This window comes from Pristiophorus japonicus, chromosome 5 (assembly GCF_044704955.1).
Source record: "Pristiophorus japonicus isolate sPriJap1 chromosome 5, sPriJap1.hap1, whole genome shotgun sequence".
Lineage (NCBI taxonomy): Eukaryota > Metazoa > Chordata > Chondrichthyes > Pristiophoridae > Pristiophorus > Pristiophorus japonicus.
This window is the reverse complement of record NC_091981.1, coordinates 35,257,615-35,284,073: the sequence shown is the minus strand read 5'-3', so window position 1 is coordinate 35,284,073 and position 26,459 is coordinate 35,257,615. Positions and strand designations below refer to the sequence as shown.

General features: G+C 43.0%; 1 protein-coding gene across 3 annotated transcripts in view; it reads right to left on the bottom strand.

Annotated features, from left to right (window-relative positions):
- LOC139264284 (ankyrin repeat and SAM domain-containing protein 6-like) overlaps positions 1-26,459 on the bottom strand; it is a 64,158-nt gene that overhangs the window by 33,647 nt on the left and 4,052 nt on the right. For all 3 annotated transcript variants that reach the window (XR_011593306.1, XM_070880510.1, XM_070880509.1), the window contains exons 2-7: positions 26,357-26,401; positions 18,338-18,542; positions 17,694-17,800; positions 4,615-4,760; positions 1,638-1,863; positions 261-310 (exon numbers count right to left, since the gene is read on the bottom strand). Coding sequence is in view for 2 of the 3 variants with exons in the window: in XM_070880510.1 (XP_070736611.1) it covers positions 261-310; positions 1,638-1,863; positions 4,615-4,760; positions 17,694-17,800; positions 18,338-18,542; positions 26,357-26,401 (779 nt within the window). In the remaining variant the exon portion in view is untranslated. The remainder of the gene's footprint in view (positions 1-260; positions 311-1,637; positions 1,864-4,614; positions 4,761-17,693; positions 17,801-18,337; positions 18,543-26,356; positions 26,402-26,459) is intronic.

The following is a 26,459-nucleotide window of genomic DNA, read 5'->3' as shown; positions in this document are numbered from 1 at the left end:
AAAAGGAGTTATATAAATAAAAGTAGCTGTTATTATAAATTTGAGGGAAAAAAAATATCTCATTTACATGCCAGCTTCAATATGGCATCATCCAAAGTTAGTAATTTTCTTGTAGTCCGTCCTGTATATTAATTTTTATATTGTACACATAGCAGTATGATAAGCAACAGTTATATCATCCCTGAAAAATTCAACTTTGATTTCACCAATACAAGACTACCAGAAGGAACCAATTCACCAGATACAAATTCGTAACCTACCATAGTTGTGAGAAGAATGTCATTTTTTTCTGCACTAGTATGGCCAAGTCCTATAAAGTAGATTTAAACAAAAAAAAGATACACACATGTTGAATTGTATTAAATTTGATATGGATTACTCTGGTACTTAGTTTATTCTGCAACCTGTTTTCTAGTAAAAAAATCAATAGATATATTCTAATTATTAGAAATTAGTAGGAAATTTATCCCCATTCAATAATGTTTAACATTTCCCTGCTCATTAATAAATATTATTTTGTTATTTCGACTGCTGTACAGTGCACATGGTATAAAATGTTGAGCACAAAACAGAACAGCGCTGACAACGTATGCCATTACCAAGCAAGACCATGGGGAATGGCTGTGAGAGAGCATGATGTACAGAAGATAGATCTTTGGAAAATGAAGACAATTCAATAGGGTAGGTAATGTTTGTTGTTTCTTAAATCAGCAGTACTCGGGATGAGAAAGAGGCAGTGACTCCAATGTAAAGACAAGAACTGCCAAAAGTTGCATCGCTTATAGCTGCCAGTTCCAAAAAAGTAAGCTTGGTATACATATCCAGGTTATTTTGTGTGGCAACTTTATATACACTGACAATGAACAATTGTTACAAGTAGGGCCAACAAGCAGTTGTGAAACAAGTAAAACAGGCATTCAATGAGTCACTCGTTCTCCTGCCAAGTAGGAAGGAAAGCAATAACTTGCATTAATAGAATGTCTTTCATGACCTTAGGACATCTCAGAGCTCTTCACAGGACATGAAGTATTTTAGAAGTGTAGTCACTGGTGTAAATGTAGGGCAATGCAGCAGTCAATCTACACACAGCAAGCCCGACAAACAGCAATGAGATAAATGACCAGCTAATCTGTTTTGCTGGTGATGGTGAAGGGATAAACATTAGCCAGGACACCAGGAGAATTCTCATACTCTTCAAATTGCGCTATGGGATGTTTTCATCAATCCCATCTACACAACATATCCTGCAATTAATGTTCTCTCAAGCAACACATCCATTGTGTCCCAAATATTTTTTTATTGCCTGCTTCAATGACCATCCCCAGCAACGTATGTATAACTCATACCCTCTGGGTGAAAAAGTTCTGCATGACATGGGAAGAGCAAGAACTTGCTATGGATTTGTGAATGCAACCCTTGATAAGAAGCGGACAACACGATTCTCAAAAACTTAACATGCATTTCATGGAACAGGCACTAGGCTGTAATAGCTTTAATACCATGTTGTCAGTTTGAATTAATTGCTATACACAGATTTTAAGTGTATAATTAAAGATTAATTTAATTACAAATTCCAGCTTTGTCATTTATTTTTCAGGCAATATAAAAATATTAATTTTCAAAATACATTTCCTCACCACTGTCCTTGGATTTTGATGTCCAAGCCATAGATGAATCAGTATTGGCTGTAGACATCATCACTGCTGAATGATTCCAGTCATCCTTCAGGCTGGCTTTCATTGTTGAATCCAGTCCCACAGGTTCATCTGGAAAAGGGGCAAGCCGGTTTGTGGAAAAGCCATGTCGGAGTGTCCTAGTCAGTTTCAGTTTACGGAATCTGTTGGACATTCTGTTCCACCAAGACTACACAGAATAGAGAAAACAATTATTTCAAGTAACCTGCAGGCAATTGAAATGCAAAACGCAAGACCTAGAACAATACATCAGTCAATTGATCTGCTCTGCTCCAGATCAATTAGTTTGAAAAGTTGAAGAATGGCTCAGTTCCTGGAAATCCCACAGTGATGCTGGAGGATGCCATGTTCCAGTCACAAATCGATTACAATGCTGATTCATAGGAGATTAAATGCTTGGGCTTATGCTAATGAATTTCTGGAAACTTCAGCTTGGCAAAACCAGCACATGTTCCAGCACAATTTGACGATAGTGCTCCAAGCGAAAACTCCACGACAATAATTTCAGGCAGCTCCGATGTTAGAGCTGTATGATGGGTGATTGCATCTACCAGTTCATCTTCATTAATCTTTGAATCATGGGGCATGCTTCATAGGAACCATTGGTATATCAATAGAACACAACCTGTATCCATTTACAATGCTAAATTCTTATGAAAGTCCTTTATTTGGCTACTCTTTCCTTTTCCCTCCACAAAGCCTGCCATTATTTACATTATTAAAAGTTTTTTTTTTCCTTCCCTTTAGTTCCCAGTGAATTTGGAGTTTGGAAGCAAAGTGCCCCAAACATCCCTCTATCCCCTGCATAAGCACTAGTTCACTCAGCAATACACACAAAAACATCATCCCACACATCTTTAGTTCAGAATTTCCATCTGTCTTCAACAATTTAAACTATTTTTTTTGATTGACATACAACACTGAATATCGTGTATCACAAGTTCCACAGGAGCAGAAAATAAATGTTCAAATGTATACTCCCTCACATAGACACAACATAATTTGTACCCCTGGCTACAATGCCCTAGTCCTTTGTTACCTGGTTGTCAAATGATATGTGCCATGCAATGCAATGGGTCTACAGTAGAACTACAACTTACCACAATGCATCTCAGATGGATTTTGTTTGCTGCATCTAAAAACTCTCCTACAGCAAAGGACAAATTACATTTCCAACTCAAGCCCCAGGCATGAAGACAGAAGAACAGGCCGATATTGGAGAAATGTCTTGCTTGAGGGATAAATTTGGAATTGTGTTTTGGTGTTGATCATATAATGCAAGTTATTGCTAACTGTATATACTTGGCTGTGTGAGGAAGAAAGTGGCAGCTGATAATCATTAGGAACTATTTGGGCAATTTGATTGGTTTGTGTTGTTGTAGTTGTTGGTTCCAGATTGCTTGGTTGGAAAGAATAACTTAAGTGGTAACCAAGCATCATAAAATCACTGGAGAGATGCTTTGCAATCTGTCAACTAAATGGAACTGTTTTCCATTGCTTTCCATTTAGTATACGATTAACTTTGATGGTAGTTACTTAAGACAATTTTGGCCAATGGCCATGTGATTTTTTTTTTTTAAAAAAAGAAGTGCACACTAAGGTGTGATGCCTTTGATTTGGGGGCAGTGTGCATATGGCAGCTGAAAAGATTTGGAAAGAAGTTTGAGAAAGATGTGCTTTATCATTTTCCAAGAAGCAAAGTGTGTTCCTTGCCCACTGCACACAGATAAAAGCTGTTCCCTTTACAGAACACAATTACACAAGTCAAGTCAATCTCTGCACATAACGAGGGGAATGGGCAGGCTAGAACCACGAGGCGGCATAATTATTTTATCCAATATAGCAGTTCAGGGGATGGGGAGCAAGTGGCAACGTGGTTCAATTGTGCAAAAAACTACAAGGACAATGCAGAGGCCCCACACTCCTAAAGCAGGGTAAAACCTAAAGCAAAGTGGTAACCACTTAAAAAAAAAGATTGTCTGGTCATTATCATATCACACTGTTGTTTGTGGGAGCATGCTGTGCGCAAATTGGCTGCCGCATTTCCTACTTTACAACAGCGACTACACTTCAAAAGTACTTCATTAGCTGTAAAGCGCTTGGAGATGTCCGGAGGTTATGAAAGACACTATATAAATGCAAGTCTTTTTTACTTTAATATTCCTGGAGTGTGACTGTTAAAGTGGGAGGAGTTTACCCCAAACATAAACACACAGCTATTTTAATGATGATAAATTGTGTAAACAAACAACCCAGTGTATACAGTTACAATGATTGCCTGGCAAAGCTACTTCAGATATTGTTCAAACGTTCAAGTTTATGTTTCAAAAAAGCCTTAATAATGGCTTCCTGGCTTTTTGATTGACATGGATGAAATCATTACTGGACAGATAAGGAAACTACCAATAAACAATCAGCGTAAAATTTTTAAAAGTTTGAGAAAGCTAAAGCTGTTCATTTCCTGCTGGCTACCTCAGAGCTTGCTAACTTGACCTCTCCAAGGGGAGGAACCAGAGGCAGCTGTCAAGCTACAAACCTCTCAGAAACAGCAATTAATCACCAACATCTGGAGTAACCACTCACCATAATTAAACTGTGATCTTAAAGGATTAGGCCAAGGTAAACAGAACTTCACCTTAGCAGAATAGTGCATTACATAGTATAATGTAGTTGTAGTAAGCCAGTTCTTTTATAATAACAAGTGACACCATGGGGGATTATATGCAAATGAGTACAGGGTATACACAATACATAATCAATTCCATGTCAGAGGACTATAAACATCTGCAAAGCAATAAAACACCTCTGTCTGGCTAGGTAATGAAACCAGGGTGAATTTCTTTTTAAAGCACCACATTTTAAAACTTACAAAACAATGCCACCACAGAAAAAACTTGCATGGATCAAATTATTATTATACCTTTAATCCCCCCTTGTCTTCTGGAGGTACAGGAATGTTTAAAGACAGTTTACTTTTTGAGCGAGACATCATCTTGGATTTTGGTTTGCTCTTCTCTTTATCTACTTGCATGCAGACAGACGCCAGAAGCCGCACAAGTTCTGTATCTAATGGACGGTAAAAAGGTTAAAATTTTACAAGATATGAGCTTTGATCACTCTCAGTAAAAGATGGAAACTGCTACAAAATTAGAGCTTTTCTTTGGTGGGAGGGGGGGAAAGTGAGCTCTACACACCCCGAGTTTATGAATAGCAAAGGTAAGGAGCCATGTTAAGCAACATTCAACGCCACTGCTGTTATGGCCTCAATCACACAAAAGTGGCTACTTAGTGGCTCCTTCACTACAGCAGAAAATGGTTTGTTTTTGCATATTTAATCAGTATCTTAGAACCAACATTGACAAATTAGTAAACTAAAAGGGAAATAGTTCAATGCAATTAATCCAAGTTAGATTTGAACTTGGATCTTGGGGTGAAGTGACAATGTTCTAACCAACCACACAGTTCCATATATAGTTCTATTTTTTTGTTGGTTGGCCAATGAAGGCATGGACTAGGGTATCAGTATCAGTAGGGAGAGGAGTAGGGCAAGCAGCAGGTGTTACTGTGGAGATGGAAGGAAACAGTCTCGGTGACTGATTGGATGTACGAAAGGAAGGCTAGATGAAAATCAAGCAGTGCATTAAGGCTCATCACTTTAGACTGGACTTTTTGAAGACTCTCCTTACTAGTTTTCCCGCCATCAAAAATTACAATTTATAAATCACACCTCTCCAACACTCCCATCACCTCATCCTCATCAAGCTATACTGAACTTCTACACTACACTTACACTGCTTTCATCAATTTTCAAAAGACTTCCGACCCAGTGCCTTGTATAGCCCTCATGCTATTTGAATGCACAGTCAAATCCTGGATTTTATCTGGGATACATACACCAGCTCCAAGATAAGTGTAGCCGAGAGACTCACTGAGCCCATCTCTCTTGAAACAGGAGTGAGGTAATCTTGTCGACTGTCATCTAACACTGACAATATCCATCAACGTTGTGTGGAATTAAATAATATGTATTAACTTGCATCTTTTAGAAACTTTTTAAATTGGAGAAACTTTTATAATCTATTATTGATTTACATCTTAGATTTTTAAACTGAGAAACTTTTGAAATAAATTGGGAACCTTTATCAATCTTTTGGGAACCTTTTAATCTTTTAAAATAACTTTGGAAGTCACCTTTCTAATGCCTGCCCCCAACCTAGCCTCGCCCATCTACCTTCAATTGATAGAGAATTCAAACAGGCTCATTTAGACAGACTGTGAAAATTCACAGACCCCCAAGTCAAGGCTGCTACATGTAGTTCGGCATGTTGCATTAACTCATCAATCAACTTGACATTTTCGGACCTTGGGTAGCGAGCCAATAAAACGTTAAAAGACTTTCAATTGAGCCAATAAGGTCAAAGGTGGCGAGTTCTTTTCTGTAAATTGATCCAGGTATAAAATACAGCCATTTTCACCATGTGTCTCAGTAAGACAAAGAAATCGGCAATCAGCCAGCAGTTTGTTGTTCTCTGCCAAGATTAAAAAGTTAAAATTACCATCGGAGTTCGTATTTCATTGGAAATTAAGAGATCGAACAACTTTGGTGCTGCGAACAGGATCGCTGAGGAAAGAAACTGAATTTTGGACATCGGACCTACATATTGAGGTAAGGACTCCTCTTTTTAAACTAAGTCCTCGGTCAAAAGTCTAAATTCGCCTCTCCTTCTACGCGATTCCGAAAGCCTCCGGTTTGCGAACCCTCCGGTTGGTAGTCGGCTCAAGGTCCCATAGACATCTAAACTTCGGCGGTGTGTTAGTTAATTAATCACCGACCTATTGATTGGCTAGCAGGCCTACGACTCGAGACCCCAGTAAAGAAATGGCGGCAGGAGATAAGGGCAAAGAATTGCCTACAACTGTTAAAGGTGGGCAGGCACCACCTTAAGTTTCGCTAGATTTAATTCTCGAACAGTTGAAAGAATACATAGAGCAACAATTCAACTTATCTAAAACCTGTATTAAGATCGAACAAAAGTACGGAATCTCCAAAGGACAATGGTCCTTGGACGAGATTAAAAGGGTCTGGGGAAAAACGACCTGTATGAAAAATAGAGAGCGAACTAGATGGTCCCTAGCAGTTATGGGCCAGATCCGAAACCGGAATGAAATTATAATGCGTTCCCAACATGATCGAGAACTGACCAGTACAAAGGGTCAATTGCAAGCTGTTTGTGCACAGCTGCGACAGAAAAAGCTTGAACTTGAAAAGCTGGAAGCGGAAGTTAAAGATCTTAAAGATGAAATTAAAGAATGGACAAAATCATTAGGTCAAGAGACAGTAATAGGAAAAGGAAAATGTATTGATCAATTCCCAGGGTACCCATGTTTGGATAAATTAAAAGCGCAAACCCGAAGACACGACCGAGGAATAGATACGGTTTCTGAATCCTCCGACAATACAGTGTCGGAGGATGATGAAGAATTAGGGGTGCGCTTTGCCCTGTTTAAAAAAGGACAAGTTGTAGTCAAATCAGAAGAGACTGCGGATGAGGGCGGAACCAAAAAAACAAAGAGAAGGGTGTATGCAGAATACTTAGTTCATGCTCCGGCAGACCCAGAGAAAATTGATAAATGGTCCAAGGAATTGCCCAATCCAAAGAAAGGGAGAGTAAAAACGTGGGACCAATTGGACCGCTTAAGAAATATATATCAACTTCATCCCTGGGACGGAGTGCAAATTTTGACCATAATGGTGCCAAAAACACGGGGAAGAAAATTGCACGACAAGGTAGATGAAGCTTTGGGGCAGAATGAGCAAGAATTAGATGCAGGATGGGAGGCGATTAAACACTGGCTGCAAGCCTTCAGTCCAGCTAAGACAGACTGGGGAAAAATTGCAGCCTGCCAACAGAAAGGAACAGAGGAGGTCCTGGAGTATGACGAGCGGTTTAGATGCACGTGGCTAGAACATTCGGGTATGAATAATACGGATGAGGAAATGGATGAACAAGCGTTTGGACCCCTGAAAGCAGCTTTCGTGGCAGGTCTAAAGCCAGAACTGTCCAAAATGCTTAAGGTAGTGTTACCGGACTGGGAAGGTAGAGGAACTACCTTTGCAGCATTGGTGGATCGGTGTAACCAATTAGATCGGGATATGGGAGCTAAAGTCCGAGCTGCACAGGCTATGGGATGGAAATCCCAGGATTCCGATAAACAGTCATTAGGAAAATTACCCGGAAAATGTCATTATTGTGGGAAAGAAGGTCACTGGGCCAAGACGTGCAGGGCAAAACAGAAAGGTCGTGGCTGGGGAAGAGGACACAGCCAGGGATACAATTCAGCCAACAAGCCAGGCTTGTCACAAGATAACGACCTCATAGAAGCATTTAAGCGACTGACAATACAACAGAAGGAGTTACTTGGGATAGCAAAAAACGATTAGAGCCCACCCTGGCCCCCCTCCTCGCACTAATACAACAAAGGGGAGATGGGCTATATATAACTGAGGGTGGGCGATAAGGATGTGGACTGTCTTTTAGACACAGGGGCGGAATTAACATGCTTACCCCTACAATATGGAGACTTTTTGCCGTTGGATGGTAGGACACGTACAGCCTATGGAGTTGGGGGCCATAAAATGGAAATTAAAAGGACAACACCGGTACTTATAGGTCTGGGTCCACATGAACTAACCACGCCGGTCTGGATAGGCCCAGTAGATCAACCCCTTTTGGGAATGGACGTTCTAATCCAAATAGATTCATCGTTGCATTTCGAGGATGGTCGGGTGACATGGTCAATTAGAACTTTGAAGAAAGAAGAATTGAAGGAACACCCGATATGGGCTAAAGATAAGAACGATTGTGGCCTACTCCAGATGGAGCCTGCGTCATTTACAGGGACCAAGCCTCCATGCACTAAACAGTATCCCATCAGTCCAACTGCCATCGCGGGAATCTTACCGGTTATTCAGCAATTGGAGAAACAAGGGGTGCTTATTAAAATGCATAGCTCCTTCAATAGCCTCGTATGGTCGGTACAGAAATCTAATGGGACTTGGCGTTTGACTGTCGATTATAGGAAAGCTAACTAGTGTATTGATCAAAAAGCTCCTTTGGTCGCAGATCCCTCCACCATTTTTAATGCCCTCAAACCGGAACATAAATATTTCTCGGTTATAGATATGGCCAACGGATTTTGGTCAGTGCCTCTGGCACCGGAGGTTTGACAGTGGTTTGCTTTCACTGTCCAAGGACAACAGCATACTTGGACCCGGTTACCGCAGGGTTTCCACAACAGCCCTACGGTATTCCACATGGCTTTACAAAGCCATTTGCGAGAATTACCTCTCCTGTCATCCACAGTCATCCAATATGTAGACGATATCCTGCTAGCTTCAAACACGGAAGATCATGAATAAGATTTACAAGCTTTGCTGGATCACCTTCGGCTGAAAGGACAAAGCCAGCATCGACAAAGCACAAATATCCCAAGAAGAGGTTGTATACCTGGGACAAAAGATTTCACAAGGAAAGAGAGAACTTACCCAGGATAGAACTGCAGTCATTCGGGCTGCTAAAAAACCCACCACTATTCAGGAACTAAGGTCTTTTTTGGGATTGTGTAACTTTAACAGAAATTGGATTGACTCCTTCACACAGCTTGCTCAGCCACTGAATGATATTTTAAAGGGGAAACGTGCCTCTAAAGAAGCCATCACCCTCACTAAAGAACAGCAAGAGGCCTTCCTGAGTTTGAAAAAGGTTTTGTGTTCAGCACCGGCTCTGAGAATCCCCGATAGTGGTAAGCCATTTACCCTGTTTGTTCATGAGAAAGAAGGATATATGACAGCTATACTGACACAAGAACATGGGGATCGGCAAAGACCTATTGGCTATTATTCGGCAAAACTGGATGTGGTAGCCCTCGGATGGGGAAGTTGCCTAAGGACCATGGAAGCTACATGTCGAGCGGTAATGACCACTGCGGGTCTAGTCCTCGACCAAAAGCTGATTGTCAAGTGTCCCCACACCGTACATGCTTTGCTGTCTATGAATAGAATGTCTCAGGTGACAGCAGCAAGATGGACCCGCTGGACAGCAGTTTTGGAAGCTCCTAATCTCCATATCATCCGGACCAGCCCGGTTAATCCCGCAACTATGCTCCCGATGTCAGAATCGAGGGAGCAAGAGGGAGGAGAATGTGAAGAGCATGACTGCGTGGAGATTTTAAAAGAAACAGAAGAAGCAGCCTTAGCAGCAGAGGAGCCTCTGCAAAACCCAGACCTCATCCTGTTTACAGATGGTTCCTCCTTTGTTGACAATGGTACCAGAAAAGCAGGATGGGCAGTTACAACCTTATGAGGTAGTGGCAAAAGGATGTTTACCCTCAGGAACGTCAGCACAACAGGCCGAGTTACGGGCCCTGTCAGAAGCATGTCGAATAGCAGAAGGACAGAGAGCTAATGTCTACACAGATTCGCATTATGCTTTTGGAGTCGTTCACGACTTTGGTATGTTATGGTGGAAAAGAGGATTCCTCACTATTGCTGGTACACCTATCCGAAATGGAAAAGAAGTCCGAGACTTACTGGAGGCCATACAATTACCTCAGGAAGTGTCCATTCTGAAGTGCAAGGCCCATACCAAGGAAAATATCACAGAAGCACAGGGAAATGCCCTAGCCGACCAGGCAGCTAAAGATGCCGCCTCATAGGGCGTTCCTCCAGAAGAACCAACACAGATGTGCAGAGTGAAAGCACTCAGGACTCTGACACGAGACCTTCAAACAATGCAAGGCGAGTGCTCCAGAGAGGAAAAATGGACATGGATTGAGGCAGGAATTAAGCTATGCGAAGATGGTGTCTGGAGACAAAGAGTTACCGACAAGCCAGTCGCGCCACAAGCGCTTATGCCTTTTTTAGCTCAACAGATCCACTCGTGGGGACACTTGGCCTCACAACAGATGACGGCACGGTTCCAGAAAAGCTGGTGGGGGTCGGGGATTTAAAAAACATGCCCAGCTGGTAACAGACTGCTGTGTGGTCTGCCAGAAAAATAATTCTGGACCCATCACGGTAATGCCCCAACTGAGGCCCCTTGCCCCTGTCGGACCATTCCAGCATCTGCAGGTTGATTATATATCTCTTCCTTCATGCCAAGGATACACTAACATTCTCTAGATGGGTAGTAGCTGTCCCAACTAAAAGAGCCACAGCCAATCACACTGCAAAGGTCTTGTGTAAGGATTACATTCCCCGATGGGGAGTTCCGAGTAGCATTGACTCAGATCAGGGAACACACTTCACAGGTGCTGTCTGCCAAGAAGTCTGTAGGTTACTGAACATCAGCATGGATTTGTGAAAGGGAAATCATGCTTGACAAATCTTCTGGAATTTTTTGAGGATGTTTCCGGTAGAGTGGACAAGGGAGAACCAGTTGATGTGGTATATTTGGACTTTCAGAAGGCTTTCGACAAGGTCCCACACAAGAGATTAATGTGCAAAGTTAAAGCATATGGGATTGGGGGTAGTGTGCTGACATGGATTGAGAACTGGTTGTCAGACAGGAAGCAAAGAGTAGGAGTAAATGGGGACTTTTCAGAATGGCAGGCAGTGACTAGTGGGGTACCGCAAGGTTCTGTGCTGGAGCCCCAGCTGTTTACACTGTATATTAATGATTTAGACGAGAGGATTAAATGTAGTATCTCCAAATTTGCGGATGACACGAAGTTGGGTGGCAGTGTGAGCTGCGAGGAGGATGCTATGAGGCTGCAGAGCGACTTGGATAGGTTAGGTGAGTGGGCAAATGCATGGCAGATGAAGTATAATGTGGATAAATGTGAGGTTATCCACTTTGGTGGTAAAAACAGAGAGACAGACTATTATCTGAATGGTGACAGATTAGGAAAAGGGGAGGTGCAAAGAGACCTGGGTGTCATGGTACATCAGTCATTGAAGGTTGGCATGCAGGTACAGCAGGCGGTTAAGAAAGCAAATGGCATGTTGGCCTTCATAGCGAGGGGATTTGAGTACAGGGGCAGGGAGGTGTTGCTGCAGTTGTACAGGGCCTTGGTGAGGCCACACCTGGAGTATTGTGTTCAGTTTTGGTTTCCTAACCTGAGGAAGGACATTCTTGCTATTGAGGGAGTGCAGCGAAGGTTCACCAGACTGATTCCCAGGATGGCGGGACTGACCTATCAAGAAAGACTGGATCAACTGGGCTTGTATTCACTGGAGTTCAGAAGAATGAGAGGGGACCTCATAGAAACGTTTAAAATTCTGACAGGGTTTAGACAGGTTAGATGCAGGAAGAATGTTCCCAATGTTGGGGAAGTCCAGAACCAGGGGACACAGTCTAAGGATAAGGGGTAAGCCATTTAGGACCGAGATGAGGAGGAATTTCTTCACCCAGAGAGTGGTGAACCTGTGGAATTCTCTACCACAGAAAGTTGTTGAGGCCAATTCACTAAATATATTCAAAAAGGAGTTAGATGAAGTCCTTACTACTAGGGGGATCAAGGGGTATGGCGAGAAAGCAGGAATGGGGTACTGAAGTTGCATGTTCAGCCATGAACTCATTGAATGGCGGTGCAGGCTAGAAAGGCCGAATCGCCTACTCCTGCACCTATTTTCTATGTTTCTATTACGTGGGATTTACACTGTCCTTATCAACAACAATCATCAGGACAAGTAGAGCGAATGAATCAAACTCTGAAACAACGGCTTGCCAAATATCACCAAGAAGGAACACCATGGCCCCAGGCACTACCAATAGTGCTATGTAGCATTAGGGCAACTCCGAACAGAACTACAGGTCTAAGCCGATTTGAAATTATAACAGGAAGACCCATGTCGCTGCCAGGAACTATCGATTTACGGAAAGCTGATGTTCACTTAATGAGTGACACTTTGTTATCATACTGTCAGAACTTAACCAATGCTATTAGTTTTGTTTCCCGACAGGTATCGGCAGCTTGGGGTAATCCACCCGAAGGAGGACACGACATCATCCCGGGAGTTTGGGTGTATGTGAAAAAGTTGCATAAAGAACCTTTGGGTGCCAAGTGGGAGGGACCTTATCAAGTGTTATTGACCATCCAGGCAGCTGAAGTCCAAGGAAAGAAAGCCTGGATCCACGCTTCACACGTTAAACGAGCAGCCGTAACTGAAGCTGAAATCTAATAAGGACAATTACTTTTCACGAAATGTATAAATTTACTGTATTATTGATTGTAGGTATTCTAGGCATAGGCCTACTTCTTACTAGCCAACCCTCTGCACCAAAGGGAAATAGTAGAGTACCAAGGGAATTACATGTAAATTGTTTGTTTATGTTGATTAAATGTTGTTGCGACCAGGCGGCTGTAGCTGCTGTCCTGCAGGTGAGACACCTTGCAGGTCCCAGCAGACCGTCTGTACGTGGCACAGGGGTATGTTATGCTTAAGGAAAGGTGGCTTACTGGTTAAATTAAGATATTGATTTGGATTAAATTGGAATAAGGTTAATTAACCTACTAAAACCAGACTTCCATTGTGGCCACGATGGAACTCGGGTTGGTGTAAATTTGTGTGGAAGCTACTAGTCTAAACATGTGGCAAAACACATCAACAAATTTTAGAAGGAAACTCTATTAACATGTATGAAATTATTTTGTAGAATGTTTAACCAGTGATACCTGATGTTTTGTGATTCAGTTTGTGAAAGAATCAAAGGGGGATAGAGAATTCAAACCGGCTCATTTAGACAGACTGAAAATTCACAGACCCCCAAGTCAAGGCTGCTACATGCAGTTCGGCATGTTGCATTAACTCATCAATCAACTTGACATTTTCGGACCTTGGGTAGCGAGCCAATAAAACGTTAAAAGACTTTCAATTGAGCCAATAAGGTCAAAGAAGGCGAGTTCTTTTCTGTAAATTGATCCAGGTATAAAATACAGCCATTTTGACCATGTGTCTCAGTAAGACAAAGAAACTGGCAATCAGCCAGCAATTTGTTGCTCTCTGCCAAGATTAAAAAGTTAAAACTACCATCGGAGTTCGTATTTCATTGGAAATTAAGAGATCTAACAATGGCGCTACCCGGCGCCGAGCTTGCGGCCAACACTTTGCCGTAGGCAATTAGGCTCATCTAGCTGTGCCTGGTCTCCAGTTGTCTTGGACCCCCTTGCCACTGGACCAAGACCTTGTTCATCTAAGCCCGTGTGGTTGCCGGTGTGCAGCGGCCACCCCACATTAAAAGAACTTCCACTCCGTCAGTATGAAGTTCGGGACCTGGAAGGTCAGGACCCTCATGGACAATCCCAACGCCGCACCGCCATAGTTGCCCGGGAACTCAGACGTTTTGACATTGACATCGCCGCCCTAAGCGAGACCCGGCGGGCAGGGGAAGGCCAGTTGAAGAAACATGGTGGAGGTTACACCTTCTTCTGGAAAGGGAAACCAGAGGCAGAATGCCACTTTCATGGAGTCGGCTTTGCCGTCAAGAATGAGCTGGTCGATTGCCTCAAAGACTCACCCTGTGGGGTCAACGAACGTCTCATGACTCTCCGTATCACCCTATCTCGGAATCAATGTGCCACAGTCATCAGTACGTACGCCCCCACACTCGATGCAACGGATGAGGCGAAAGAGGGTTTTTATTCCAACCTCAAGACATCCTTGTCCCATGTCCCCACGGGCGACAAATTGATCCTCCTGGGAGATTTTAATGCCAGGGTTGGCAAACTCACAGCCCTCTGGGGAGGCATGATTGGCAGAGGGGATCTGGAAAGCCAATTCCAGCATACCCTACTCTTGACAAAATGTCTAGAACATGAACTCCTCATTACCAACACCCTGTTCCGCCAGAGGGATAAATACAAGGCATCATGGCAACACCCTCGCTCCAAACACTGACACCTGCTTGACTATGTCATCGTCCGAGCCAGGGATCGCAAGGATGTGCGCATCACCCGCGCTATGACAGGAGCTGACGACTGCTGGACGGACCACCGCCTAATCCGATCCATCATCAACATTAACATTGCCCCAAAACAGAGGGGACAGCAGAAGCAGTTTCGCAAAAAAAAAAAGTTAATGCCGGGGCACTTAGAGACCCAGCTAAGAGAGTCCTATACAGCCAGCGCCTCTCAGCCAATCTGGTGTGCCTTGATGACTCCAAGATGCCAAATCCCCATAGCGCTTGGTCTGCCCTCTAGGCCTCTATAACCAGTGCCTGTGAAGAGACCAGAAAACATCAGGGCTGGTGTGATGAAAATGATCAGGAGATCGAAGAACTAATAGATCACAAGCGCAAAGCATTTCTGAGCCTCAAGCAACAGCCCAACTCGGGAGCTGCAAAACATTACAGATGGCTCAAGGCTCAGGTTCAACAAAAAACTTGGCACCTAAAGAACAGGCGGTGGATGGAGAAAGCACAGGAGATACAACAACTGGCCGACAGCCACAATATGCAAGGACATGGCAAAGATTGTTCCCGGCATTTCTGAAAGCACTGCAGTATCACAGATGATGGTGCATTGATGGAAGACTTGCATGAGTGCACTTCACCTACCATCTTGAACAATGAGCTAGTGAGACATGGCAGTGAGTGCTAAGAGTTTGAAGAGATCTGAAGGAGGATACAAAGAAGCATTTGCTCTAATTATGGATTCATTTTGTTGTTCCCCGATACTCATGGACCCACAGGTAACAGCTTCAATCTAGATATAGTTAATGTCTTTAACAGCCTGGGGAGTTGGGGGTGGGGGGGGGGGCGGAGATTATATATGCTGGGATTCTGTGCGGTCAAGATAGCATACATAAGAACATAAGAAATAGGAGCAGTAGTAGGCCATCTGGCCCCTCGAGCTTGCTCCGCCATTCAATAAGATCATGGATGATCTGATCTTGGTCTCAACTCCACTTCCCTGCTCTCTCCCCATAACCTTCGACTCCCTTATCCTTCAAAAATCTGTCTATCTCCACCTTAAATACATTCAATGACCTAGCCTCCACAGCTCCCTGGGGTGGAGAATTCCAAAGATTCACGACCCTGAGAGAAAATTCCTCCTCATTTCTGTCTTAACTGGGCAACCCCTTATTCTGAACTATGCCCCTTAGTTCTAGGTTCCCTCATGGAAGAGAAACATCCTCTCTGCATCTACCCTGTCAAGACCTCTGATAATCTTATGTTTCAATAAGATCACCTCTCATTCTTCCAAACTCCAATGAGTATAGACACAACCTTGTCAACCTTTCTTCACATGACATTCCCTTCATCTCAGGAATTAACCTAGTGAACCATCTCTGAACTACCTCCAATGCAAGTATATCCTTCCTCAAATAAAGAGACCAAAACTGTACAGTACTCCAGGTGTGGTCTTACTAACACCCTTGTACAGTTGCAGCAATACTTCCCTGCTTTTATACTCCATCCCCCTTGCAATAACGGCCAACATTCCATTTACCTTTCTGATTACTTGCTGTACCTGCATGCTAACTTTTTGTGTTTCGTGTACAAGAACCCCCAGATTCCTCTGCACTGCAGCATTTTGTAATCTCTCCCCATTTATATCGTAATTTGCTTTTTTATTTTTTCTACTAGTGGATAACGTCACATTCCCCCAGATTATATACCATCTGCCAAATTTTTGCACATTCACTTAGCCTATCTATATCCTTTTGTAGATTCTTTGCATTCTCCTCAACTTGCTTTCCCACCTATCTTTGTATCATCAGCAAATTTGTCTACGTTACGCTCAGTCCCTTCATCCAAGTCATTAATATAAATTGTAAATAGTTGAGGCCCCAGCACTGATCCCTGTGGCACCCATTTATCCCAACTCACTGTTTCCTGTTAGTTAGCCATTCCTCTATCCACGCTAATATATTACCCCCAACCCTGTGTGCTCTTTTGTGGCACCTTATCAAATGCTTTCTGGAAATCCAAATACACAACATCTACGGTTTCCTTTAATCCACCCTGCTTGTTACATCCTCAAAGAACTCCAGCAAATTTGTCAAATATGATTTCCCTTTCATAAAACCATGCTGACTCTGCTTGACTGCATTATGATTTTCTAAATGTCCTGCTACTATTGGACTCCAGCATTTTCACAATGACAGATGTTAGGCTAACTGGTCTATAGTTTCCTGCTTTCTGTCTCCTTCCTTTATTAAATAGGGACATTACATTTGCGGTTTTCCAGTCCGCTGGGACCTCTCCAGAATCCAGGGAATTTTGGTAGATTAAAATCACTATCTCTGCAGCCACTTCTTTTAGGATGCAGGCCATCAGGTCCAGGAGACTTGTCCACTTTTAGTCCCATTATTTTACCAAGTACTTCTTCTTTAGTGATAGTTTTAAGTCCCCCCCCCCCCACCCAAATATCTGCCATAGGAAGGTCATTTCCCAGTCAATTTTCTGTGGTTGACTTGGTGATCCAATACCTGAACTAGGACAGTGTTGATGATTGACCCGCCAGCCTAGATCACTAATGGAAACTAGAAAGGTCAAGATTGTTCCCACTCAGCTCCGGATAACCTGCAATCCAATGCCCCAAAAGGGTGGCCTAGCTGCATACTGTACTAGTAAGTGGACCGGTTTTGCCCAATTAAACACCAGTAATACCCCTGTAAACACTTGGGCATCTCCAAAAGGATTTCATAAAACCCTTTCTTCGACCATGCTTTTGCATCACCTCCCTTACTGTCACCCTCTCCTTTTTCTCACGCTTGGTGTCTGCCAGCACTTTGCGTTCATAATTGTAAGGCGGTTATAACAAAACACGCAACATGTGGCTAATATTGAATCACTTCTCTATGTTGTTGGTTTTGAATAGCTTTTACTATTAAGCAAACAATATAAATGCTGGTTGTTGTTGTGAATAGTAAAAATCTCTTCAAAACCAAAGAGAGAGAGAAGTGATTCAAAGTTGCTCATTGTTATAACTAGTTTAAAATTATGTTGCACAATTATGTTGCAGAGTGAACATCTAGGTCTTCATTCAATTTACCTGGATCATTTAGCAGCATGACGAGATCAAATGCAGTTACTCCATTTTTGGCACGGAGATTGACATCTGCTCCTTGATTCAACAAGTACTTCACAACATCTTTACTCCTTAAAAACAATTGTAAAAAAATACTGCATTATATTGTTATTCTGTAAATATTCTAAACTATGTGGAAATAAAGGAATGAAGGTCTTTCCTCCTCAGTATTCAAAATAGACCAACTTATGATTTTACAATACAAAACTTCAAGAAGGCATATTTTTCATAGAATTCTCATGCTCTCAAACTCTCTACATCTGAGAAACCCATGCACAAACATACCAAGCACTGAAGTAGTGTAGTATTGAATGATGTAAATATGTAGAGCTGTAACAGTGTTACCAGCTACTTTGGATTTAGTGATCGAAAAGCCAAATCTTTCTAGCTGGCAAAGGTTAACTAAACAATTTAATGCTGAACCAAAAGCATACACTTGCTCCCTACAGTCAAACTTTAAAAAAAAATGAAATCACTCTTCCTGGCCCCTGCTGAAGCTTCATTAATGCAAAAAATAATTAGGGTTTCCTACAGCTTCCTCAAGCAGAATATCTCAACAAATATGAAATTATTAGATATATTACAATGAATAAGTGTGTTTTATGTACCCATGGTAAGTAGCTTGCATTAAGGCTGTCCACCCATGTACACCATCTTGCTTGTCAATATCAGAGTTCCTCTCACTAAGAAGCTGTACAAGGTCTAGCTGACCTGTCATGGCAGCAATCATTAATGGAGAGGCACCATCTGCATTAATGACATTGGCCTGATTTGCATCTTCATCAAGAATCTCCTTCACCAACTGATAGCTTCCTATTTACAAACAAAGCAAACGCAGAAGAAACATACAGATTACAGAAGTGCTACAGCAAATTATGAAAATAATTTTTTGCAAAAATATTTCAAAAGAGGAACTTTACTGTCGGCACAGCACTACAACAACAATACTACACTAGTACACTACAATAGCACCTATAAGATAAAAATCATTCCAATCACTTCAGCTCAGGGTCCAATAGGTTGCAAACAGTCTGGTTCAGCCTGTAACATTGACCAGGCAGGGGGATGGAATCGGTGGTGAGGAACGGAGCTTATGGCAGGGCTGAAGACAATGCTTAGGTTTTTCCGATGTTTAATTGAACTAAATTGCAGCCCCTCGAGGATTGAATGTTAGACAAGCAGTCTGACAACAGAGGCAGCGAAGGGACCGAGAGAGATGGTGGTGAGGTAGAGCTTGTGTGGTCAGCGTACATGTGAAACTTGACATTATGCCTTTGGATAATGTTGCTGAGGGCCAGCATGTAGATGTGAAATACAAAGGGGCCAAAGATAGATCCTTGGGGGACTCTAGAGGTAACAGTGAGGGGACAGGAAGAGAAGCCATTGCAGGAGATTTTCTGGCTACAACTGGATAGGCAAGAATGGAACCAGGCAACAGCAGTCCTACCCAGCTGGACAACAAAGGAAATGCGCTGGAGGAGGATGGTGTGGTCAACCGTGTCAATGGCTGCAGAATAGTCAAGAAGGATGACGAGCAATAGTGCATCACAGTCAGTCACGGAGGACATCTTGTGTGACCTTGATTAGGGCTGCTTCAGTGCCGTGGCAGAGGCAGAAATCTGATTGAAGAGGTTTAAACATGAAATGGCAGGAAAGATGGACATGGATTTGAAGAGGAAAAGGAAGTTAAAGATGGGACGGTTGTTTGCAAGGGTAAGGAGTAAACGTCAGGTTTTTTCTTTTAAGGAGAGATGTGATGGCAGGAGATTTGAAAAAGAGGGGTCAATGACTTAAAAAAAAATTAATTCACAGAATGTGGGCGTTGCCGACAAGGCCACCACTTATTGCCCATCCCTAACTGCTCTCGAGAAGGCGGTGGTGAGCTGCAGTCCATAGGGTGAAGGTAGGGTGTTCCAGGATTTTGACCCAGCAACAGCGAAGGAATGACAATATAGTTCCAAGTCAGCATGGTGAGAGACTTGGAGGGAAATTTGTCGCAGAGTTCCCATGCGCTTGCTGCCCTTGTCCCTCTAGGTGGTTGAGGTTGTGGGTTTGGGAGGTGCTGTCGAAGAAGTCTTGGCGAGTTACTGCAGTGCACCTTGTAGATGGTATACATGGCAGCCACAGTACACCAGTGGTAGAGGGAGTGAATGTTTAAGGTGGTGGATGGGATATCAATTAAACAGGCTGCTTTGTCCTGGATGGTGATGAGCTTCTGGAGTGTTATTGGAGCAGGCAGGTACACAGAGGAAATTTGGGGAATGGATGCATAATTACCAGGCTGCATGCCATATGCTTAAACAAAGGGGACTACAGTGGGATGAGGGCAGAGTTAAAGTAGACTGGAAACACAGACTAAACGGTGGCACAATTGAGGAACAGTGGATGACTTTTAAGGAGCTCTTTCATAGTGCTCAACAAAAATATTTTCCAGTGAAAAAGAAGGGCGGTAAGAGAAGGGATAACCAGCCGTGGATAACCAAGGAAATAAAGGAGAGTATCAAATTAAAAACCAATACGTATAGGGTGGCCAAGGTTAGTGGGAAACTAGAAGATTGGGAAAATTTTAAACAACAGCAAAGAATGACTAAGAAAGCAATAAAGAAAGGAAAGATAGATTACGAAGGTAAACTTGTGCAAAACATAAAAACGGATAGTAAAAGCTTTTACCAATATATAAAACGGAAAAGAGTGACTAAAGTAAATGTTGGTCCCTTAGAAGATGAGAAGAGGGATTTAATAATGGGAAATGTGGAAATGGCTGAGACCTTAAACAATTATTTTGCTTCGGTCTTCACAGTGGAAGACACAATAACCTTGCCAAAAATTGCTCGTCACAGGAATGTGGGAAGGGAGGACCTTGAGACAATCACTATCACTAGGGGGGTAGTGCTGGACAGGCTAATGGGACACAAGGTAGACAAGTTCCCTGGTCCTGATGAAATGCATCCCAGAGTATTAAAAGAGATGGCAGAAGTTATAGCAGATGCATTCGTTATAATCTATCAAAATTCTCTGGACTCTGGGGAGGTACCAGCGGATTGGAAAGCAGCTAATGTAACGCCTCTGTTTAAAAAAGGGGGCAGGCAAAAGGCAGGTAACTATAAGCCGGTTAGTTTAACATCTGTAGTGGGGAAAATGCTTGAAACTATCATTAAGGAAGAAATAGCGGGACATCTAGATAGGAATAGTGCAATCAAGCAGACGCAGCATGGATTCATGAAGGGGAAATCATGTTTAACTAATTTACTGGAATTCTTTGAGGATATAACGAGCATGGTGGATAGAGGTGTACCAATGGATGTGATGTATTTAGATTTCCAAAAGGCATTCGATAAGGTGCCACACAAAAGGTTACTGCAGAAGATAAAGGTACGCGAAGTCAGAGGAAATGTATTAGCATGGATCGAGAATTGGCTGGCTAACAAAAAGCAAAGAGGATAAATGGGTCCTTTTCGGGTTGGAAATCGGTGGTTAGTGGTGTGCCACAGGGATCAGTGCTGGGACCACAACTGTTTACAATATACATAGATGACCTGGAAGAGGGGACAGAGTGTAGTGTAACAAAATTTGCAGATGACACAAAGATTAGTAGGAAAGCGGGTTGTGTAGAGGACACAGAGAGGCTGCAAAGAGATTTAGATAGGTTAAGCGAATGGGCTACAGTTTGGCAGATGGAATATAATGTCAGAAAGTGTGAGGTCATCCACCTTGGGGAAAAAAAAAACAGTAAAAGGGAATATTATTTGAATGGGAAGAAATTACAACATGCTGCGGTGCAGAGGGACCTGGGGGTCCTTGTGCATGAAACTCTTTTTGGAGTTCACCTGCAAAACAAAAAAACATTAAACGGTGCCACCCAACCTGGGTGACACTCCAGACATTTACAAGGCCCTTTTTTTTTTTTTCCCCCCTTTTTTTGGTTTTTTTTTTGTGTTTTTCTTTTTTTGGTTTTTTTTTTGGGCACTAAAATCACAATTTTCCCCAGTGCCCCCTATAAAAGGGAAGGGGGACACTAAAAGCACCGGCAATTAAAACAAATTAAACTTAAAAACGTAAAATCAAATTAAAATTTGGTTGCCGGGCGTGATGATGCACTCCAGTCCCTCCGGTGCCCACCTCTCGCGGAAGGCCGCGAGCGTACCGGTGGACACCGCGTGCTCCATCTCCAAGGCCACCCTGGACCGGATGTAAGAGCGGAAGAGAGGCAGGCAGTCAGGTTGAACGACCCCCTCGACCGCCCGCTGCCTGGACCGGCTGATGGCATCCTTGGCCGTGCCCAGGAGCAGTCCTACGAGGAGGCCCTCGGGCCTACCCGCTCCCCTCCGCACAGGGTGCCCAAAGATCAGGAGAGTGGGACTGAAGTGCAGCCAGAATTTCAGGAGCAGCCCCTTCAAATAATGGAACTCCTTGTGCATGAATCCCAAAAAAAAAGTTAGTTTGCAGGTGCAGCAGGTAATCAGGAAGGCGAATGGAATGTTGGCATTCATTGCGTGAGGGATGGAGTACAAAAGCAGGGCGGTCCTGTTGCAACTGTATAGGGTATTGGTGAGTCCGCACCTGGAGTACTGCGTGCAGTTTTGGTCACCTTACTTAAGGAAGGATATACTAGCTTTGGAGGGGGTACAAAGACGATTCACTAGACGGATTCCGGAGATGAGGGGGTTACCTTATGATGATAGATTGAGTAGACTCGGTCTTTACTCGTTGGAGTTCAGAAGGATGAGGGGCGATCTTATAGAAACATTTAAAATAATGAAAGGGATAGACAAGATAGAGGCAGAGAGGTTGTTTCCACTGGGAGACTAGAACTAGGGGGCACAGCCTCAAAATACAGGGTAGCCAATTTAAAAACCGAGTTGAGAAGGAATTTCTTCTCCCAGAGGGTTGTGAATCTGTGGAATTCTCTGCCCAAGGAAGTAGTTGAGGTTAGCTCATTGAATGTATTCAAGTCACAGATAGATAGATTTTTAATCAATAAGGGAATTAAGGGTTACCGTGAGTGGGCGGATAAGTGGAGCTGAGTCCACGGCCAGATTAGCCATGATCTTGTTGAATGGCGGAGCAGGCTCGAGGGGCTAGATGGCCTGTTCCATGTTCTTATGTCATGCGGTGATCCCTGTGGGTGCCACTCACTACTGAGAGCCCAGGATCAGTTGTTGTCTCTCCTGTATTGTGGATAGGGTTGCCAACCCTCCAGGATTGTCCTGGAGTCTCCAGGAATTTAAGTTAATCTGCGAGCAACTTGGGAGAAAAATCATTTTTAAAAATTGTCTTTTTTTTTCTATTTTCGTCAAAATGCAGGGACTGCATTGTGTGGTGGTTGCGTTGTGCACCAGGTGAGGGTGGCGATAACGGATAGGATTTAAAAAAAAGTTTTGTATAGCATTTTCAGATGCAGCAAAATAGCTTTAGTAAAGAGCTGTGACCTGTTAGAGATAAAATAAAGCCACGAATGAGGTTTATAAACAAACTGTCAATCTATATTAGTTCATGTTTGAAAAAAGTAGCAACTCATGATTTCTTACCAAATCTCATGATTTTTAAGAGTTTGAGACAGTGAGGTTGGCAATATTGATGGTAATGGTAAAGTGAGGAAGATGCCGGGCCATAAGGTTACAGATTGTGGTGGAATACAATTCTGCTGCTGCTGATGGCCCACAGCGCCTCATGAATGCCAAGTTTTGAGCTGCTAGATCTGTTTTGAATCTATCCCATTTAGCATGGGGGTAGTGTCACACAACACAGTGGCGGGTGTCCTCAGTGTGAAGACGGGACTTTGTCTCCACAATGACTGTGCTGTGGCTGCTCCTACCAATACTGTCATGGACAGATGCATCTGCGACAGGTAGATTGATGAGGATGAAGTAAAGTAGGTTTTTCCCCTGGTGTTGGTTCTCGCACCATCTGCCGCAGACCCAGTCTGGCAGCTATGTCCTTTAGGACTTGGTGAGTTTGGTCAGTAATGGTGCTACCACCCCTAGTGATGGGGTGGCCGTTGGTGACAAAGGTGATTTGAGGGTGTGATTTTTAGGAAAGGAGCAATGGTGGTTTTGAAAGACAGGGACAGTGCTCAAGCTAAGAAAGCCATGTACAATGTTAGCAAAAATGAGAGCCAAGAGGGGTAGTTGAGTGAGGAGCAGAGGATGGGTATCTTGGAAGAGATTAACCTGGAGAGATTGGAAGAGAAAGAGACAGAGAAACTGCACAACAACTGGGAAAAATGGGAAGCAAGTGGACCTTTGTGTATTTGGCCTCAACTATAATAATCTGCCATCTCAGGCCAGAGATGTGGAACCAGTGCCATCTTCAGCCTCTTCCCCCACATCCTTCAGATGTCAGCCTTGGCTCAGAGGCAGCACTCTTGTCAAATGATCAAGGGTTCAAGTCCCACATCAGAAACTTGAGCACATAATCTAGACTGACACGTCATACAATACTGAAGGAGTGCTGCACACCTTGGCTTAACGGTTGAGTTGTTAAGCCAAGACTAGGGCTGTCATTTCAGATGAATGCAAAAGATCCTACGGCACTATCCCCCAAACAATGGCCCCAAGTTTCCACACGCGGCAAAACAGGCACCCCTCCGAGCTGGGCGCCTGTTTTTCGCGCCGAAAACGGCGCCTGAAAAAAAACACGCTATTCTCGAGCGCTTTGCAGCTCGATGTCTGCTTGGCGCGGTGCACAGGGGGCGGAGCCTACCACTCGCGCCAATTTAAATGAGTTTTTTTCGTGCCGGCAACCATGCGCGTGCGCGTTGGAGCGTTCGCGCAGTCTGAAGTAAACATTGGCACTCGGCCATTTTAAAAAGTGCTGCAGAAAAAGTGAAAATTTGTTTATTGAACCCTTGCAAAGGCTTGCATTTTAATTTTCTTGATATTTCTGTGTGTGAGGGTGAGGGAGTGCATTCTGTAATTAAAGATAGACTGTGATAAACGGGACACATGCACTTGTTTGAGACTATTCAAATTCTTTGTAGCTGTTCAATTTTTAAAATTTTTTAAATAAAAGCACATTGCCCTTCCATGATCAGCACTGAGGCTTCTTGCAGCTTTCTCCCCCTGCCGTCCGTCAGACCCGACGGCAAACGGCTGCTTCAAGTACTGAGGCTTCTTGCAGCTTTCTCCCTCCCTCCCTCCCCCCTCCCCTGCCGTCGGTTGGTCCCGACAGCAAACCACTGCCTGAAAGGCCTGCCTGAAGAACTTTCACACAGGTAGGAACATCTTTTCTTTGCTTATAAATTTTTATTCAGGTTGGATTTATTTGTATAATATTTGTATAAGTATAACTAAGGATTTATTGTAGAATTTAATGACTTTCCTTCCCCCCCCCCCCCTCACCTCATTCTCGACGCCTAATTTGTAACCTGCGCCTGATTTTTTAATGTGTAGACAAGGTTTTTTCAAGCCTACAAAAATCTTCACTCGCTCCATTCTAAGTTAGTTTGGAGTACGTTTTCACTGTGGAAACTTTCAAATCAGGCGTCAGTGGCCGGACATGCCCCCTTTTGAAAAAAAAATTCTGTTCAAAAGTGAAACTGTTCCACCTGACTAGAACTGCAGAAAACTTAAATGTGGAGAATTCCGATTTCTAAGATACTCCGTTCTCCACCAGTTGCTCCTAAAAATCAAGAGCAAATCATGTGGAAACTTGGGGCCAATAAAACTATCTTATTGCAGTTTATGGGACCTTGCTCTTTGCAAATTTGGCTGCCTACAATGCAACAATGACTACACTTCAAGTAGTACTTCTGTAAAGTGCTTCTGGCCATCCAGTGGATGGGAAAGGAGCTATGTAACTGGAAGTTCTTATCTTCTTTCTTTCTTATCCATCACCAAAGCCACTTTATTTCAAATCTGTCTGCCAGCGTTTCCCTCATGCTTCTCTCCCTTAATCCACATTTTTAAAGTCATCTGAAGGCATTAATTATCTAACCTATTCATTGCCAGTTTTCACCATCCATAAACTAAAAGTCATCCAGAACACTGCACCTCCAGAACCCCATCTTCAAGCTCCAATAGTCCCCCGTGTCTTAGATAATTGATTGAAATTTTCAAATCCACCTTCAAAATCACTTCTTGGGCTTGTCCTCTCCACCAGCTGTATATCCGAGTTTGCACCCTCCATTCTAACACCAGAATATTCCCCATTTCACACTCCCTCTGCTCCACGGCAAGTGGGCACTCCTTTGGCCACTATGCACCCACCCCTGGAACGTCTTCCTTCAGTATCTGCCTCGATACCTCCACCCTTGCTTTTTAAAACCTCCTCAAGACCTTTTTCTCTGATTGTGTTTTTGCTCTCTCCTAACCCCTCTTCCTTTCATCCCTTCTGCTGTATCCACCAGCCTGTAAAGCACAATAGACACCTCTTTGTACATGAAGAACAGCACAGAAAGGTTGTTACATTAACAGGTTAGGGGAGAACAGCAGTATTAACCAGCTATTCTGTGTTTACTACACTTTTGAAAGATGGAAAGGATATGGTATCAATAAAAATATACATTATACTGGGTAATTTAATGGTTTTGGACAATAGTTTTTGAACTTTATCATTAGACACTATCCAATTCAATGCATTCTGATCCTCTCTAATGAATGCAAAATAGAATGTAGTATAGTGCTCACCCAGTTTTAGTGCATGAAATATGTCTGGTCTCCTTTTCTCTTCATCTGAAAACAAAGCAGAAACACGTCATTAGTCTACAAATGCATGTTTATATCAATATAG